This window comes from Vigna umbellata, chromosome 9 (genome assembly GCF_029865625.1).
Source record: "Vigna umbellata cultivar VRB3 chromosome 9, Vumbellata_1.0, whole genome shotgun sequence".
Taxonomy (NCBI): domain Eukaryota; kingdom Viridiplantae; phylum Streptophyta; class Magnoliopsida; order Fabales; family Fabaceae; genus Vigna; species Vigna umbellata.
In genome coordinates, this window is record NC_142173.1 from 35,198,536 (window position 1) to 35,214,721 (window position 16,186).

General features: G+C 33.4%; 2 protein-coding genes across 2 annotated transcripts; both read right to left on the reverse strand.

Annotated features, from left to right (window-relative positions):
• Positions 1-3,180: 3,180 nt before the first annotated feature.
• LOC148193362 (pentatricopeptide repeat-containing protein At5g13770, chloroplastic-like) lies at positions 3,181-5,368 on the reverse strand. Its single transcript, XM_088098024.1, has one exon. It carries the CDS (start codon positions 5,308-5,310, stop codon positions 3,484-3,486), a length of 1,827 nt encoding a protein of 608 aa, XP_087954150.1. The 5' UTR covers positions 5,311-5,368; the 3' UTR covers positions 3,181-3,483.
• A 1,346-nt stretch (positions 5,369-6,714) lies between these two features.
• LOC148193363 (tobamovirus multiplication protein 3-like) lies at positions 6,715-15,422 on the reverse strand. Its single transcript, XM_088098412.1, has 11 exons — positions 15,137-15,422; positions 14,944-15,034; positions 14,764-14,816; positions 13,738-13,830; positions 13,545-13,616; positions 12,839-12,911; positions 12,702-12,747; positions 10,230-10,293; positions 7,578-7,631; positions 7,414-7,491; positions 6,715-6,956 (listed from the first exon to the last, which is right to left on the reverse strand). The coding sequence occupies exons 1-11, from the start codon at positions 15,305-15,307 to the stop codon at positions 6,864-6,866; spliced, it is 888 nt and encodes a 295-aa protein (XP_087954538.1). The 5' UTR covers positions 15,308-15,422; the 3' UTR covers positions 6,715-6,863.
• Positions 15,423-16,186: the final 764 nt, after the last annotated feature.

Sequence of the window (16,186 nt, forward strand, 5' to 3'; positions counted from 1 at the left end):
TTCTACTTATCGGATTTCATTATATTGAATTTATCCTTTCTTTGAGAGTTATTTGAATTTATACTTCAAAACACTGATTGTGTTTGTATATTCAAAAATGAATTAAAACACTTCTATTCTTTAACTCAGTTGAGTTAAATGGTCTAAACAATAGTCTAGGATTGATACTAGGAGTGATAAAACTCATATTAGTCAGATTGACTAAGGGAGCCATAAGTGATTGATAATACTTATATACAAAAAGTGAATTATACTTGTTTGTAATCTTGTATAAGATTAATGGAATCCCTTAAGAGGTCTTAAAGGAGACTATACATAGGATATGACGAGGGACCACTATAAAAATACTTGTATTATTATTTTTCCTGTTTAAAACGTTTTTTAAAGGCTTACTTAAAAACACAAACAACTACTACAGTTTATCTAACATTCGCAATAGTTATTAAATGTTGTTTTTGTGAAAAAATTTAAACACTATTAAACGTCCTTTCTAATCTTTCCCTCCTATTTGAATGATTATAACCACTAAATTTGAATATAAATACTAGTATAACATTTATATTAATAACAAATATTAGTATAACATGAATTAGTAAAATATAGTTTAATCCTTTAGTACATCCCTATTTATGTACGAAGTCTCAATTGGGTCCTCGTTTTTTAAAGTGTATCAAAATGGTCCTTATTTTTGAAAAAATTCATATCAATTGAGTCCTTTCCGTTAAGTTGCTGACGCGTTAAAAAAATTCATGAGTGGATGCTGAGAGGACGAACGGACGCTCGTCCACCAGCGGACGAACGCTCGTCACCAGCCGACGCGCGACGAACGCTCGTCGACCACCGAACGAACGGTCGTCCAGTGTGGAACGAACGGTCGTCCAGCAATAATAGGTCGACGAGCGTTCGTTTTCTGGTGGACGAGCGTTCGTTCTCTGGTGGACGAGCGTTCGTTCGCTGGTGACGAGCGTTCGTTCGTCATCTCAGCATCCACTCATGAATTTTTTTAACGCCGTCCAGCCAACTTAACGGAAAGGACTCAATTGATATGAATTTTCAAAATTAAGGACCATTTTTGATACACTTTAAAAACGAGGACCCAATTGAGACATTCGTACATAAATAGGGATGTACTAAAGGATTAAACCTAAAATATAATAATATAATATGTTAAAATTTTATTTTTAATAAAATATCAGTATAATATTTATGTAAATAAAAATTTTGTCTTAATAAAGAAGATAATATTATTTGATTTGAAGAAAAACTAGAACTAAATCGAAATAAAAACACATATATAAGACTAAAGACTTATAGTATCACATGTCATGGCATAATTTTTTTTAAAATTCAATCACGTAACATATAGTTATATTTCTTTTATATCATTTCATATTTATTAATTATTTTTATTAATTAGTTTTTCAACACATCTGATAAAACAAGATAGTTTATCAACTAACAATAATTATTAACTTATCACTAGTGACTAATGTATTAGTTAGAAACCACTAGCTTATGAGTCATTAGCTAATTAACCAACTACTTTTGTTAAAGCTAAATCTTACTTTATTAAATCCAAAATAAATTACTTATATTTTTATTTATTTTTCAAAATATTTCAATTCCTTGTATTTTATTTCTATATAATAATAAATATTAACTCATAATCTCCTACTAACCTTCTAATAATAGAATTCAAAAGGGTTGAAAATGAAACCCAAAATCCGTCTGCTCTCTCTTAATTAACTACACTTATGCATGTTTTATTTTTGAGTTGATAAAATAATATATTTTGAAAACTTTTATATTAATTAAGATAAACAATGGAGTGATGTTACTAACTATTTATTGAAAATTCATAGTTTTAGTTGTTCCAAGTTAAAACACTTTAAACTTGTATTTTATTTTTCTTGTTTGATTTTTTTATATATAAAAGTGTTATGAGCTTTGAATTAAACTTTTTTTTAAGTGTCTAAATGTACTTATAAACATTTTCACATTGTATTATTCTCTTATTGTCATTAAATGACTATTGTGATATTTTTTTATTTTATGTTCATCTTAATTTATTGATAAAATAATTCTCAAGGATAAAAGATGCTCATACTCATGATGATTTTTTTAATCCCTCGTTGACATTTCTATGATTCTTTTTTTCTTAACATTAATCTTTCCCTCTATTTTATTTTTGTACTTCCATTTTTTTTCAATTATCTCTCTCTTTACAAGAAAAATCAAAGTAACATCTAAATAATTATTTAAAAAAAATTCAAACTTTTAGCTTTGGACTGATTTTTCCAATTTTTATCTATTATGATTTTTTTCAATTTTTTTCTATACTATTTTTCTTTTTCAATTTTTATCAAACTAATTCAACTCCAAACTGGTTTCATAGTCAAAATGGAACAAACAGTAGACCAGTTTACTAATATTTTTCGTTGACGTAGTTGATTAGGTTCCTACAACATATAGGCATAATTTGATTACTCTTACAAAAATAATTTCTACAAATAATGATTCCATTTTTCATCGGAAGTAAATTGGTCAAATGGATTGACTTCAGTCAATTTTTCATGAGTTATATGTTTCTTTGTCTAACCTAACTCAATTAACTCATAGGATAAGGTCTAATTGAACTACTTATTATTTTCCTAAAGTTATATAATTTTATGAGAACATATAAAATTAAATAGTACAAGTATGTTCATCTGAAAAATTTAGTGACTAAACCAGTTTAGTCTGTTAAACTGAACTAAAGTGACTCAATCCTTTTTAGGATAGCATATTAATAGTCTGATAGATCAAATCAAAGCTAATTTTAATAACTATAACTGAAAATATCGACCATGATTAAAATGAAATAATGTTCTTGTTTTGTATCATGATCAACATGAACACATTCTTGTGAGGATATTTCATATCATATAAAAAACCTAAAGACCAAAACAAGTGTGTCTACACCAATGGAGTGAGAAATAGTAGAAAAGGAGTTTAGATTTATTAAGAAATAAATTTTAAGTCTAATTCGATTTTATAAAATCGGTACGTAAAATAAGATTTACACCAATTTATATATTTTAAATTACTCTTATTTCTAATCGACGTTAGCTTCCAACATGTCACGCATAGAATATAAAGATGAAAAAAAGTTGACCACAACATAAAGTAGAAGACCCATAATCCAGGAAAGTTTGAAGATAAAATGGATTTCCTGCTTAGTTATGTTGATGTTTGGTTACAAAAAATACTTTACAGCAACCTATGCAGTTGGATCTTGTTACTAGATCACAATTTGAGTTTGCAAGGATATAACAGAAAAGGGCTAAGAAATAATTGTACAAGCAAGAAACCTATACATGGTGTATAAATATACATACTGCAATATTTGGAGTAACAGAGAAAGCAATTAAGCATCACACTACTGACCGGTTTCACATATTTCTGCTTGAGATTTGGCCAAATGTTGGACAAATATAAAGAAGACTATGCCACAAGGAAGCTCTCTTTCATCCATTTTGCCTGCAGTTGCAACCCAGCATCCTTAAAAGCATTCCAAGCAGACTGATACAGCCTCTGATCTAGTCTTGTCCCTTCTGTTTTCATGTCCTGCAAGAGTTTCACCAGATCATCAACCTGACCAACTTTAGTGTACACACCAACCATTATACCTGCCATGGCCCTATCAATAAGGCCACCATTGATTCTGTACTCATCAAACAGTTTCACACAACTTTCAAACTCTCCTGCCTTGTTATAAGCACTGATGATGGTAGTGTAAGTCACCTTATCTGGTGCTACCTTTCTTCTCTTCATCTCTCTCCACAGCTTCTCAAGCTGCTTCAAATTCTTCTCCCTCCCATGCATGTCTATCAATGAGTTATAGATCCACACATTTGGTTTGCACCCTCTTTCTTTCATCTTAGCTACCAACCTTGTTGCAGTTCTCACCTTCCCAGTTCTCCCATACATCACAATCATACTAGCATAAGCATAAACACATTTGTCAAACCCCTTTTTCTCCATCTCTTCAAACACCTCTTCTGCTTTGCTGCATTGTCCAAGACGCCAATATGCGTTTATAACTGAAGCATAGGTGACTTGACCTGGTTCATAGCCCTTCGAAACTAGATCCTCAAAAACCTTAACTGCAGCTGAAAACCCTCTTTTCTTGCTAAAGCCATTGACAATAGTACATATTATAGAATCAGAAACCTTCACATCTGCATCATCCATTGCCTTCACAATCTCCAAAGTCTTCTCCAACAAACCTTCATCTATGTACATAAGCATAAGCCTTAAATAGACCTCAGGGTCCTTTATCACTGTTTTGCTTTTAGCTTCTCTGAAAAGTTCCTCAGCCAAATCAACCTTGCGTAAACTCGCAAAAGAGTATATCAAGGTGGAATAAATTGAGCATCCAGAAGTCCCCTTCTGATTCATCTCTCTGAAGTAATTAAGTGCTTCAAAAGCCCTTCCAGACTTCCCCAATGACTCGCATAGAATCCCATAAATTTGAGATAAATATCTGGCTGAAGTTCTTAAGTTCCTACTTTTAAATTCATGAAACAACTGAACCACTTTGTCACATTCATTAAGTTTAGAGTAAGCTTCCATAATGTGTAAATAACCTACAGAATCCAGAAGAACACCAGTGGATTTCATTCGTTCATAGACCAAAACAGTATTCCTAAACATATGCAGCTTATTATAACTTTCCATGGCAGAACTACAAGCTAAGAAAGCAACCTTACTATCAGAATTAAAAACATCGAGCAGAACATCAGCAATTCTGAATTTCCTACGCTTAATGCAAAATTTAATCAAGCTAGAGCAAGTAGCCCTATCAGGCAACGCATGGTAAACCTGAAAGTCTTCTGAAACTGATAAAATCAAATCCCATTCCTTCAAACTCATCAAGTACCTGATCACATACCTTAGTGTTGATTTGTTAGGCCTAAACTCTGGCCTCTCTTTCAACCTTTGGTAGTAGTCAAACGCAAGTTCCCTTGTTTTTGGATCCTCAAACAACCCACATAAAAACTCGTTCAAGTTCTCAGCTTCTGGCTTGGAATATTGTTGAACATCAGCAAAGTTAACATCTAAATGGATGATGGGGGTGTTGGAAGGTTCTTCTTCCAAAATGGGTGTGGGAGAAGCTGAGAAATTGACATGGAAGAAGCGTGGGTGAGAAGGTGAGACAGTGCACCAGGAAGGGAAGTGGCACGTGGGGATCACTGCATGCAGGTGATGGGTTGTTCTGGAACAATTTGTGCAAGCAAGAGACCATTCTGCAGAACAGGAAATGGCCATGTTGGAAGCGATCGAACACTTTGGTTGAGGATGGTGGTTGAGTTATGAGTACCTTACATAGATGTTGTGGCATTATCTGAATAGATATATCTTCAAACATGTGGAGCAAGTTAGCCACAAAGTAAAAACGTGTGGTGCGGAACAACCGAAAATGTTTCATTTCCGATTCTTAATGCCACGTCAATCTTTCCTAGCCATACCCATATTGAACTATTTTGTGCAGCAGAGAATGACATCAGTGTCTTTATGAATGGTCACTTATTTATTCATTTATATTTAATAAATTTCAAATATAAATATAATAGCTAATATTCTTTTTGTTCTAAGAATGAAGAAAAAGGAAATCCGACTGGTTTAAGAGAAGATTTTTTTCTTTAATGTTATCGTTTTCTCTTCATATGTATTAATAAATTAAATAATATTAATGGAACATAAGAACAGTTCAATTAAATGTAATTATAATAAACTTAAAGGTACTCAATAGACTTTTATTTGTTGTATTATTTTTATTTAATCTTGTAAGAAACGGTTAATCAACTGACACATTTTGAAACTATTTTTTTACCATATGTGAATATGTCAATTCAGTATAGTAATTACAATTGGACAAACTAAAATATAATTCAATGACGTTTCAACTCTGTTAAAATAATTTATTTTGCGATTAACTTCTGCATAGACAATGACATGAAACAATGTTGCATCCCAGGTGCAGCTTATTTACATTATTTCTTATTTGGCATTAGAAAGATTTAAATCGTAAACGTCTCATTTACAAAAAAAAAAAAAGTACAGGAGGGATTGGATAGACATAATTATTATTTTCTCTAATTGTATTTCCCTCAAAACATTTATTGATGTTTATTTTTATGGCCTTGTTGAATAACAATTCAAAACTATCGCTTCTCATCGAAGGTAAGTCAAACCAAACATTCAAACACTAAGTGACGGGTAGGTCATCATAATATCACTTGAAGAAGCTCTATGGGAATCGTTGGTTATGAAGAAGCAAATTCCGGAATCAAGCAAGAGGGTTTAAACTAATCACTTCATCAAACACTAAGTGACCCAGCTGTGCATTCTTCGATCTTCAAATCCAATAATACGTAGAAAGCAAGTACTGAACAGGTAAGCTTACTTTGTCTTTTCGTTTTTATCTTGAGTAATTGTAATCGTAGTATTCAAACAAGGTGATTTCAAAGTATGATATGTAGCAACTTAATAAATACGACAGAACACAAGGATGGGACGAGATATTTTACGAACTTGTAGCGGTTAAAAAACCTATTTATACACTATCATCTTCTCCCAACTATCATCGTATAAAAATGCTGGATCACAAAACTAAGCACACTGTTCTAGAGCCAAAGCTTAACATCTAAGATAAGTGATAACACAGATCAATACGGTTGAGAATACATTCAATATATATATATATCACGTTCCATGATACAAGCTTTGACACCGGTACATTGAACAGACTTGTCTCTATCTAAAAAATTACCTAGGACTTTTATAATCATCCAATAAAATAGTGAATTATAATGCCCTATTCAGCGAATTGGGTGATATTGCGTTATACCACGCTTTGGTGGAAGCTTCCTCAAGATGAAAAGGACCAAAGAAGAAGGCACTATTTCCACCAACTGCAACAAAAAATAGGAAAACAGTAAGAGGTATTGCGGGAGAGAGACATTTTCTACGAGTAGCAGAATGAGTAGAATGTAAGTAGAGAAGGGTTCTTCTAGCAGTTCAGGTTTGAAAAAATATAGGCACAGAATATCTCAGCCTGCATCACACAGCTTAAAGAAAAGGAAACCCCAAGAGTATAAACGAGACAACTAAAACAATAATAAATGGTATATAAGCACTAATATAATAATTAGAAACAGTAAGGAGCCAATGGCCTCGGAGCCAAGTGGCATCTATGTAGGAGGAAGGGGAGGAGATGATGTTCAAAGTTGGGGTTCAATCAATCACCTCAAACACCATTTGCCCACCTATATTTCCCTCCTGTCTTCCTTACCAATTAAAAAAGAAACGGTAAGGAGTATGGTGACATACATACCACAATAAAAGAAGTAAAGAACACGAATAACTTACCAGGTAATATATGAAGTTTAGAATTGGGTGATCAAGGACATCAAGGTTCGCATCTTTATTAAATGCATTAAAGCACATCTGAAACAACAAAATATAATCAAACTCAACTTCGAAAGCAAGCAAACAAAAATAACTAAGAATTACAAATAAAAAGGGGCTCTCACCATAATGCATCTGACAAGGAAACATAAAAAACATATGGTTGTCACATAGCCAACCTACAATAGAAGCATCATGTAGATTGTCAGAATATATCTAAAACCTTTTCAGATTATTATAGGATATGTAATGTGTATGTTAGGAAGTAACATATCAAAAAGTAGTTGTTAGTCAGATTGTTAGGATGAGTGAGTTTTTTTTATATAGTAGGGGGGTTCTTGTATGCAGGAGAATTTTGGATGTTTTGTAGAATTGTTGACAGGATCATTGATATCATGTGTGAAGGGAACGTTGTCCCTTAGATGCCTTCATGCAGTACTTGTTCCCTAGAATCAATAATACAAGGTCTATTAAGTGAGTTTGCATTCGTTTTCCTGGTTTCTTCTATCTAGAAACCTAACAAATTGGTCCGAACTGCCAGATACAAAGAGAAGGGAAAAGTTTGGAAAGTTTGGCCAGCAAGCAAGGAAGAGCTAGGGCAGAGATGAAGACCAGTTTGTCTATTGCCAAAGAAATTCTACAGCAATTGAGGGAGATTAAAGAACTTCAAGATACCAAGAAAGAAAAGGAAAAGGTAAAGACTGGTTTGGGTATTGTGAAACATGGATTGTAGGAAATTGAAGAGATCAAAGATCTTCCTCCAGACGGAGGAGAAAATTCAATCAAGCAGGAAAAGCAAAGAGAAGAGAATGCCAGGGACAATAATGGAATTAATAATGGTGAGAAAGAACCATTTTGCCCTGGGTTTAAAAGGGTGATGTGTTATAGGAAATTCTGGACCTTGTACGGACGGGTTAACCTTTTCGTAACAATGGTGTCAGAGCCTTGCAACGAATCCGATGTTTCAGGTTCGAATCTTGGGGGAACCTACTCCTACCATTGGGGGAGACCGAATTTTCCAAGCCGCCAAGTGCCAGTTTCTTAAGGAGGGGTGTTTGTTATAGGAAATTTTGGGGCCTTGTATGGACGGGTTAGTTGCCCACATTGGAAGGGAATGACCCCCAAGGTCAGATTGCAAGAACAACAAACGGTTTGAAAGTTCAAAAAATCAAAGGATCAACAAAAGTACATCCAACCCTTATCAGAAGGGAAGAAAATGCAGTCCAGGGGTTAAAAATCTGGCAACAAAAAATCAAGAGTCCTTATTGGGAAGATCTTTCTAAAGCTCTCGGTAGGAGTTGTGGGGGCAGAGATTGCAGCACCAATTTTGAAACGTGTGGGGATAGACAATGAAGCGCCATTGTTGAAAAATGAGCAACAATTAAACAACAAGAAAGGGTGGAAGATTACATTCAAGAATTTGAAGTGGGAAACAACAATTCGGGTTAATTTTGTTATGCTATTGATGTGCCACCTAGTAATAATACACGACATGATGGTTTATGGAACATTGACATTCTTTATATCCATAAAGATATTGGCATTCTTGAGGATTATGGGTTTAATTTCTTGGCACCAACAGCTGGTGGGAATGCACTGAGAGTTTTACTTGTGAGTTTTGCAGCAATAACATGGATTGGGAGTGAGGAAAAATTCATCCAAGAATTCAAGATATCGGTATCACAAGTAAATCCAACACTAGAAGATCATTTGAGGGAGTATTTCTTGACAAAGTTGCAGGCCCTATGCAAAAAGAACAAGATTATCACCAACACCCCCAATTCAGATTATTATAGGCAATATGCAATGTAATTGTTAGTTGTCCTTGTACGCAGGGGACTTTTGGATGCTTTGTAGAATTGTTGACAGGATCATTGACATCCTGTGTGAAGGAAACATTGTCCCTTGGATTCCTTAATGTTGTACTTGTTCCCTAGAATCAATAATACAAGGTCTATTCAGTGAGTTTGGGAGTTTGCATTTGTTTTCCTAGTTTCCTCTATCTAGAAACCTAACAGATTATATCTATAAAATATCCATCCAGTGTCAGGTCATATAGTTACTCAGTCTATATTATGTCTTTCTCCTTTTCTTTTTCCCTCCCTCTCTCCTTTTTCACTGTATATGTCAGATAATTTAACCTGATATATAAGTAGTATCGTCCAACATGAATTGATCCTGGCAATAGTTGGCCGTTAAGTTTAACATCAGGGAGAGCCACCCAGCAGAGAATGGGCTCCCCAAAAAACGTGACAAGGAGTGGGGAAGAAAAGGAGACAACATAAGGGAGGACAAGCACACAGCTACTGAAAATATGGAGGAAAACAGAGAATTGATTCAACCCAATCAAGAGAAAGTAGAGACAATGAGATTATTTCTCAAAAAAATTGATAAACCAATAGGTACTTTTATTCTAACATGTTCAGCAGTACATTAGGAAATTTTCCTTTTGCTGTTGGACTTAACGTCTCCATAGATTTTACAATAAATTTTAGATATGGGCTTCCAAAAAATATTCACTATTTACAGCAGAATCATAGGGATCTTATTACAATAAGTGTTGTTATTATCTTTCGAAATTTAGTTTCCCAATCTTGTCTTGCATATATATATATATATATATGATGTACTCTTAGCGATAAAATTATTCAACTTTACCCTAATATTTGAGACCTAATACTTATAAACGTAAGGTAATTAATCATACTAAGACATTTCATAAGTATTATTTCTTAAACTGATCGAAATTCAAAATGTTTCATCATCAAATTGCATACCTCTTGCAGCTTCTTACGTCGCCCTTTGGATTCAACGGGAAAGCGTTGTAGCATTAAGAACAGTCTGGAAAACGTCAAAAAACGGGTTGCAGGAATCAGAAAAGGAAGCAAGAAGGTAATACATATAGTATGCCAAAACATAAGTGCACACTGACAATTCAAATTTCAATTTAAAAGCAGAAGTTTAAAGTGCTAGATTTAGTCTCTTTATGTCCTAACACTTTATCTGGCTTAAAAAAAATTATTTTTTAAGCAAGAGGAAATTTCATTAGAGAACAAGACATGGAGAAACAGGACGGTAAGTTACACAAGTAAACAGAGAAGCAAATTCATTTAGCAAGCCACTCAAAAATATCTTCTTTTAAGAAAACATGGATAGATCACTAGATAGCCATAATGTGCAAGTAAAAACAAAACAAATAGTCTTGAAAAAATATGCTCCTTAAATAGGAATTTCCAACTAGCATTGATCAGGGAGTTGGGTACAGTCACTAAGTAGCTTGGTAAAGGGAAATGCCATAATCTATTTCTCATTTATTACCAAATTCCAAGACAGCCCAAACATCCCTTTATAGGATTGTGATGCAGGAACATAACTCGCTGGTAAAAATTATGATAACTTAACTGCTAACACACTCAAAACAAAATATAGGCCGTAAATTTTCAAAATCTCAGGGTAATATAAAAAAAGACCGTGACTAACTACACAAAATCAGCATCCATCAACTTGTTAAGCTGGTTTCATGTCTATTTTCAAAAGATCTGTCCCAGTTTCAATAATTTCTAGTTTGAATATAAATTGCCATACTGGCTTTTCCTATCTTCCCTCCCCTGCCAAAAACAAACCACATACGAAAACTGTTCTCACTTGATTTTGCTCAGTATATTAGATGAAATGTGAAAGGAAAGTGATCCTTGATGAAACAAAAAACTGTTTTCTTGCCCAAAGTTTTACCTCATTTGCCAAAAAGTCGATTCTTCCTCATCAACAGACCAATACGGAAATTTAAAGCTCAACAAATATTTTCTTTTGGACTGTGGCAACAAGAGATCAACAAAAATGATTTGATACCAATTTGTTGGCATCAAGTAATTGATGATGTCATTTTCCTGCCAGTTAATTTCAAAGCCTTTGGTGAAAGTAAAGAGTCTCATATTATGCTGTAGTGTAAAGCATATACAATTCTTGGTGTGATACAACTGAGATGGTTTTAGTGATATGAGAAAATCATTGGAAGCCCAGCCAATAAAAGCTTGATCAGATGGAGCATAGTCAAATAATTACAGACAGAATAATATTGAGTAAAACTCTTGGTGAACCAATTTAAAAGGACAGATCTGAACTAGCAGTCTTCCTAAACACTTGGTATTGAATTGACCAAAATGGCATAATTTCATCTGTCTAAACTAAAAAGACACTTTAGTTGTTTTTAACTAGTTATTATTGTAACTTGGGGACAAGAGTGTTTAAGGGAATATCCACATCCATACATTGCACAACAAACTCAGAACACAGTAAATATCACAAGTAAAACAGTGCCTTTGATAAGACATCTGCTTACAGGGACTACAGCACGTACGGAACCAGGAACCCCCACCTGTTATCCATCTTGATGGATATCTTGGTTATATTTATATTCCTACCACCTCATAGAACCAGGAACCCCCACCTATCAGAAATTTTAGAGAAGATCGGATCTCAAATAAAGAAAATATTTGTTAGATATCTCATATCAACTAAAGATATGATCAACTAAGGTAAGCATATAAACCTTACCTTACAAATCAGTTTTGTAAGGTTGAATATGGTTTAAAGTCTACTTTTTAAGATGATATTAGAATCTATTCTAGTAATGTTTGTTAAACCTATCATGTCATGTGCTATCGAACCTCCTTTTATTCCCACACTCAAGATGTTAAATCCTCGGCATAAGAGTGTATTGGAAATCTCTCATCAACTATAAATATGGTCAAATTCTAGTATATAAAAGAATGAAAATATTACCTTATAAGATGGTTTTGTAAGGTTGAATTAAACTTAAAATTCTCTTTTTGAGAAGATCAATCAAGACACAAAGCAACAGTTGAATCTTGGAATTGAAAATAACTCACTTGCAAACAATATCTCAAACATGGTAAAGATCAGTATATACTTCTAAATTTGGATAAAGAGCCCTACCATACCCACACCAATAGCTTATGAAGTTAAATTTTACATGCTATTTGAGAATTACAACAGAATTTTCACTACAAGATTGGCCCTGATCTCAATACAGATGGATACCAATATACAAAGTATGTGCAAAACCCAAGACATATAATTTTCATTCTGCTACTTCAATGAGTTGTTATTCTACTTCATTTTTCTCTTTAAAAACAAATTCCCAACTCAATGGGGGCATGTAGTAACTAAAACAACAATTTCATGCCAATTACATCAAAGTGAGTCAGATATGAATACAGATAAGCTACCTTCCACCATAGAGAAGAAAACCAATGGCTGCAAACAAAGAGACCCCTATTGCAATATATTTATTACATGCATTAGCACAATCTGATAAAAGTAACAATCAATAGAAATGACAAATCAAATTCCAGTACAGACAAACCTGCAAAGAACATCTTAGAAAGAATGAGCAGTCCATCGATAGGTTTCCACCACAATATTAACCACAAAGTAATCTGATACAAATTAGACCAAAAATCAGTAGGGTCAAATTCATCAAACTCAAAACTAACAGAACCTAAAACTTTCAATGCATATGAACTAATGAGACAAAAGATAGGTACAATGAATAGTAAAAGTTAATTAACATCAACTGATACAATACAACCCCTAATAAAATACCCAAGGTACATGTCAGGAGAGGAGAGGGAAAGGTGCAATGCACCTGATCATAATTATGAGACTGGTCTAACTGTCAAGTGGGCAGTAGTGGGCAGTAGTGGCAGAGGGTGTGTATGAAATTTTTAAGCGAAAGTGAGGGTATTCGGGAAGTGGCAAAGAAGTGGCATAGGCTGGAAACTTGCATAAAATTGTCCTTCTACCGACCATGTAGTGAGTCGTACACAAAGTCAAACATCATTCAATAGTTGATTACACAGAACCTAAGGGCTGTTTATCTAAAATAGTTAGTGAGCTTAATGTGAAGAAAGATAGAGCCAAAATATCCTTCAATTAACTAAAATATCATTCTATATTGGATATTGCATAAACTTTCCCTTTTAGCAAACATGTAGTGAGTCACAACCAAAGTCAATCATCGCTTAATAGTTATTACATACACAAACTTCCTAAATAAATAGAATTTTCACCTGAACAATATAAACCACGAAATTGATTGTGTAGAAAGTTGGTTTCAGTCCATCAGTCGATACAGCACGTGCCTGCCAAAGCATTAAACACAGACGGAATCAAAACCAGACAGCTAAACACACTTCCATGGAAAGAAAATCACACAAGACAAACAACCTATAGGGGAGAAAATGTACAACAAATCATACTTACCTGGTAATAAATCTCAGCCCAGAACAGGACCAAAAGGGCATATGTTGTAAAGAAAGCAAGACTCGGCACGTCAAGCAAGATGTGTTGAAGAATCTACAAACACAAGGAAATGCAGCAACTAAGTGTAAGAGTGAATCTCAAATTCCATAAATAGAAAATAATAAAGAGTGAACCATCAATTTTGTCATCAATGTTTTATTCTCTCTTCTACTTGGTCCTTAAAGTATTGAAAGTTATTAAGAAATCCCTAAACATTTCCGACATTTGTTATGTTAGTCCCTTTGTTAATGAAACTGTTTTTAACATGAGTAGAACATGTCCCTTGTCTTTAGTGTTTATCTCATCCATCCCTTTTCTCCAGAAAAAAAATATATCAATTTGGTCCCTAAGAATCAGAACCAAAAGCAACACATAGCACCAATTTAGTGTCCTAAACACGCAGAATTCTGTTTGAAAAGAGAAAAGACATTGCTTCCGTTAGGCATTTATATTTCTATATTATGTATATGCATTTCCTGTTCGTTGACTTTCTTATTGTTTAACATAAAAAAATACGACTAAGCACAACTATTTTTAGCATAGATATTAATCCAACTTTTGATTGTCAGAATAATTATGTACAAAGACCCTTAAAAAGTGACACCAAATGAAGCAAATATGCAATTCTCCAACAAAATGGTTTGTTGTCAACGTAATAAATTTTTTACCCTACTTCCTAGAGAGTTTTACCCTCATCATACTCAGCCATTGTTGTTGCTATTTATGTTCACAGTAATTGGAATTTGAGATGGTAAGAGAATTATATAAGATGCATACTTTTAAAACACCCTAACCTTGAATTAACAAAGAGGCATACATGTCATAAACTTTACGGACTACTTCTTATTCTTTTTATATTTTGAGAATTCAGTAGGAGAGAAGATGTGATAATTCGAGAACTGAATTGATGGCTTACTCGAACAATAAACAACTAATCTAATGTGAAGAAAATGGCCGAAATTAAAGGCTACATTCCATTCCCTGTACCTCTGGCTTCAACCTCTGCACGTTCCTAAAGAAGATGAAAACTACACACCGAACTGCAAAACCAAAATAGTGCATAATCACTTAACAAAACGTCGCATCACATTGATAAAAAAATATTTAAAAAATCATTTCAAAGAGATATACAGAAGAAGAAGAAAAAAAGGTTTGAACGATACAAACCCGAATTCACCAAAAAATTGAGAAAGTGAAAGACCTTCTGAGTGGTCCAACCGTACTCCGGCACTCTCAATTGTATCCGAGCCAGTTGAACCTAAAATTCAATCAAATAAAAATTAAAAAAGAAACTGAATAATTAGAGATAATTTTTTTAAAAAAAAACCTAATTTGGAATTGAAAGAGTGTGCGACGATACCAAAGCTACGGTGGCCACGATACCGTAGAGTACGGCGAGGGTGTAGAAGATACGATCCTGCCACACCGGAGAGTCGTCGATGTCGTTCCACCAGTTGGAGGCGTCAGTAAGGTCAACCGCCGCCACGGCCATGACCTCGGCCATCGTCTCCGGCACGCCGTCGTTGCCCATTCTCGAATCAACGGCTAGTTTATGACACGCGCCGAGAGTGAAGGAAGAAACGATGGAGGTAAGAAAATAAGTAGTCCGAAGGAAGCTCGTGTGATATTAACGAATAATTAATGCGTGTGGTCGCATCTAGGTGAGCGTGAGTGAGACGGTCAGGATGAAGATGGCACACAGTTCAGTATTTAATATTTAATATTTAATATTCTAAGCTCAAATTAATTATTTAGTTAATTTATAGAATTACATTAAATTTCTCTTTAATCTTTTACTTTAAAAATGGAAGAAAACTTATGCGTATTTTTAAGAGGAATGATATGTTATCATGGATTTTTTATAATATTTTGATATAATCTATATATAATTTTTTCATTTGGTTAGGTTTAGAGTATGTTAGTTCAATAATAAATAAATATTAACTTAGTACAAAAAATAATATACATACGTTAAAATATTATAAAAAAAAATATGTGTTAAAATATTTTATTTTTTTAATCTTGTTAAAATTGTATAAAAAATTTCATCATTTTCCTTAAACTCTTACAAACTACTATTCTTATATGCATTTATAAGTAAATATAATACTCTATTCAATTTGGTAAATATAATGTAGATGTTTTAACCTTCTTTGTTTATATTATTTAATTTGTGGGTTTATTACTTTATTTTATGTGCGTTACATGATAATATATGTCACCTTTTAAGGTACTTATATTTTTGTCAACAATATTTATAATTTTAATGAATAAAAAAGACATAGACAAACTTTTTATACAAAAAGTATTCAGATATATATAATTAAACTGATACGTAGTTACAATTGAATCTATTTGTTGATATTTCAATATTTTATTAATATATCAATTATTATTTTTGTATGTTTTC

Bases quoted from the DNA above. Each gene is read 5' to 3' on its own strand.
- LOC148193362 (XM_088098024.1), bottom strand. From the start codon at position 5,310: ATGGCCATTTCCTGTTCTGCAGAATGGTCTCTTGCTTGCACAAATTGT.
- LOC148193363 (XM_088098412.1), bottom strand. From the start codon at position 15,307: ATGGGCAACGACGGCGTGCCGGAGACGATGGCCGAGGTCATGGCCGTG. The intron at 12,912-13,544 runs GTGAAAATTCTA...AATTTGTATCAG, and splicing joins TCGTGGTTTATATTGTTCAG to ATTACTTTGTGGTTAATATT. The intron at 12,748-12,838 runs GTTTGTCTGTAC...ATATTGCAATAG, and splicing joins TTCTAAGATGTTCTTTGCAG to GGGTCTCTTTGTTTGCAGCC.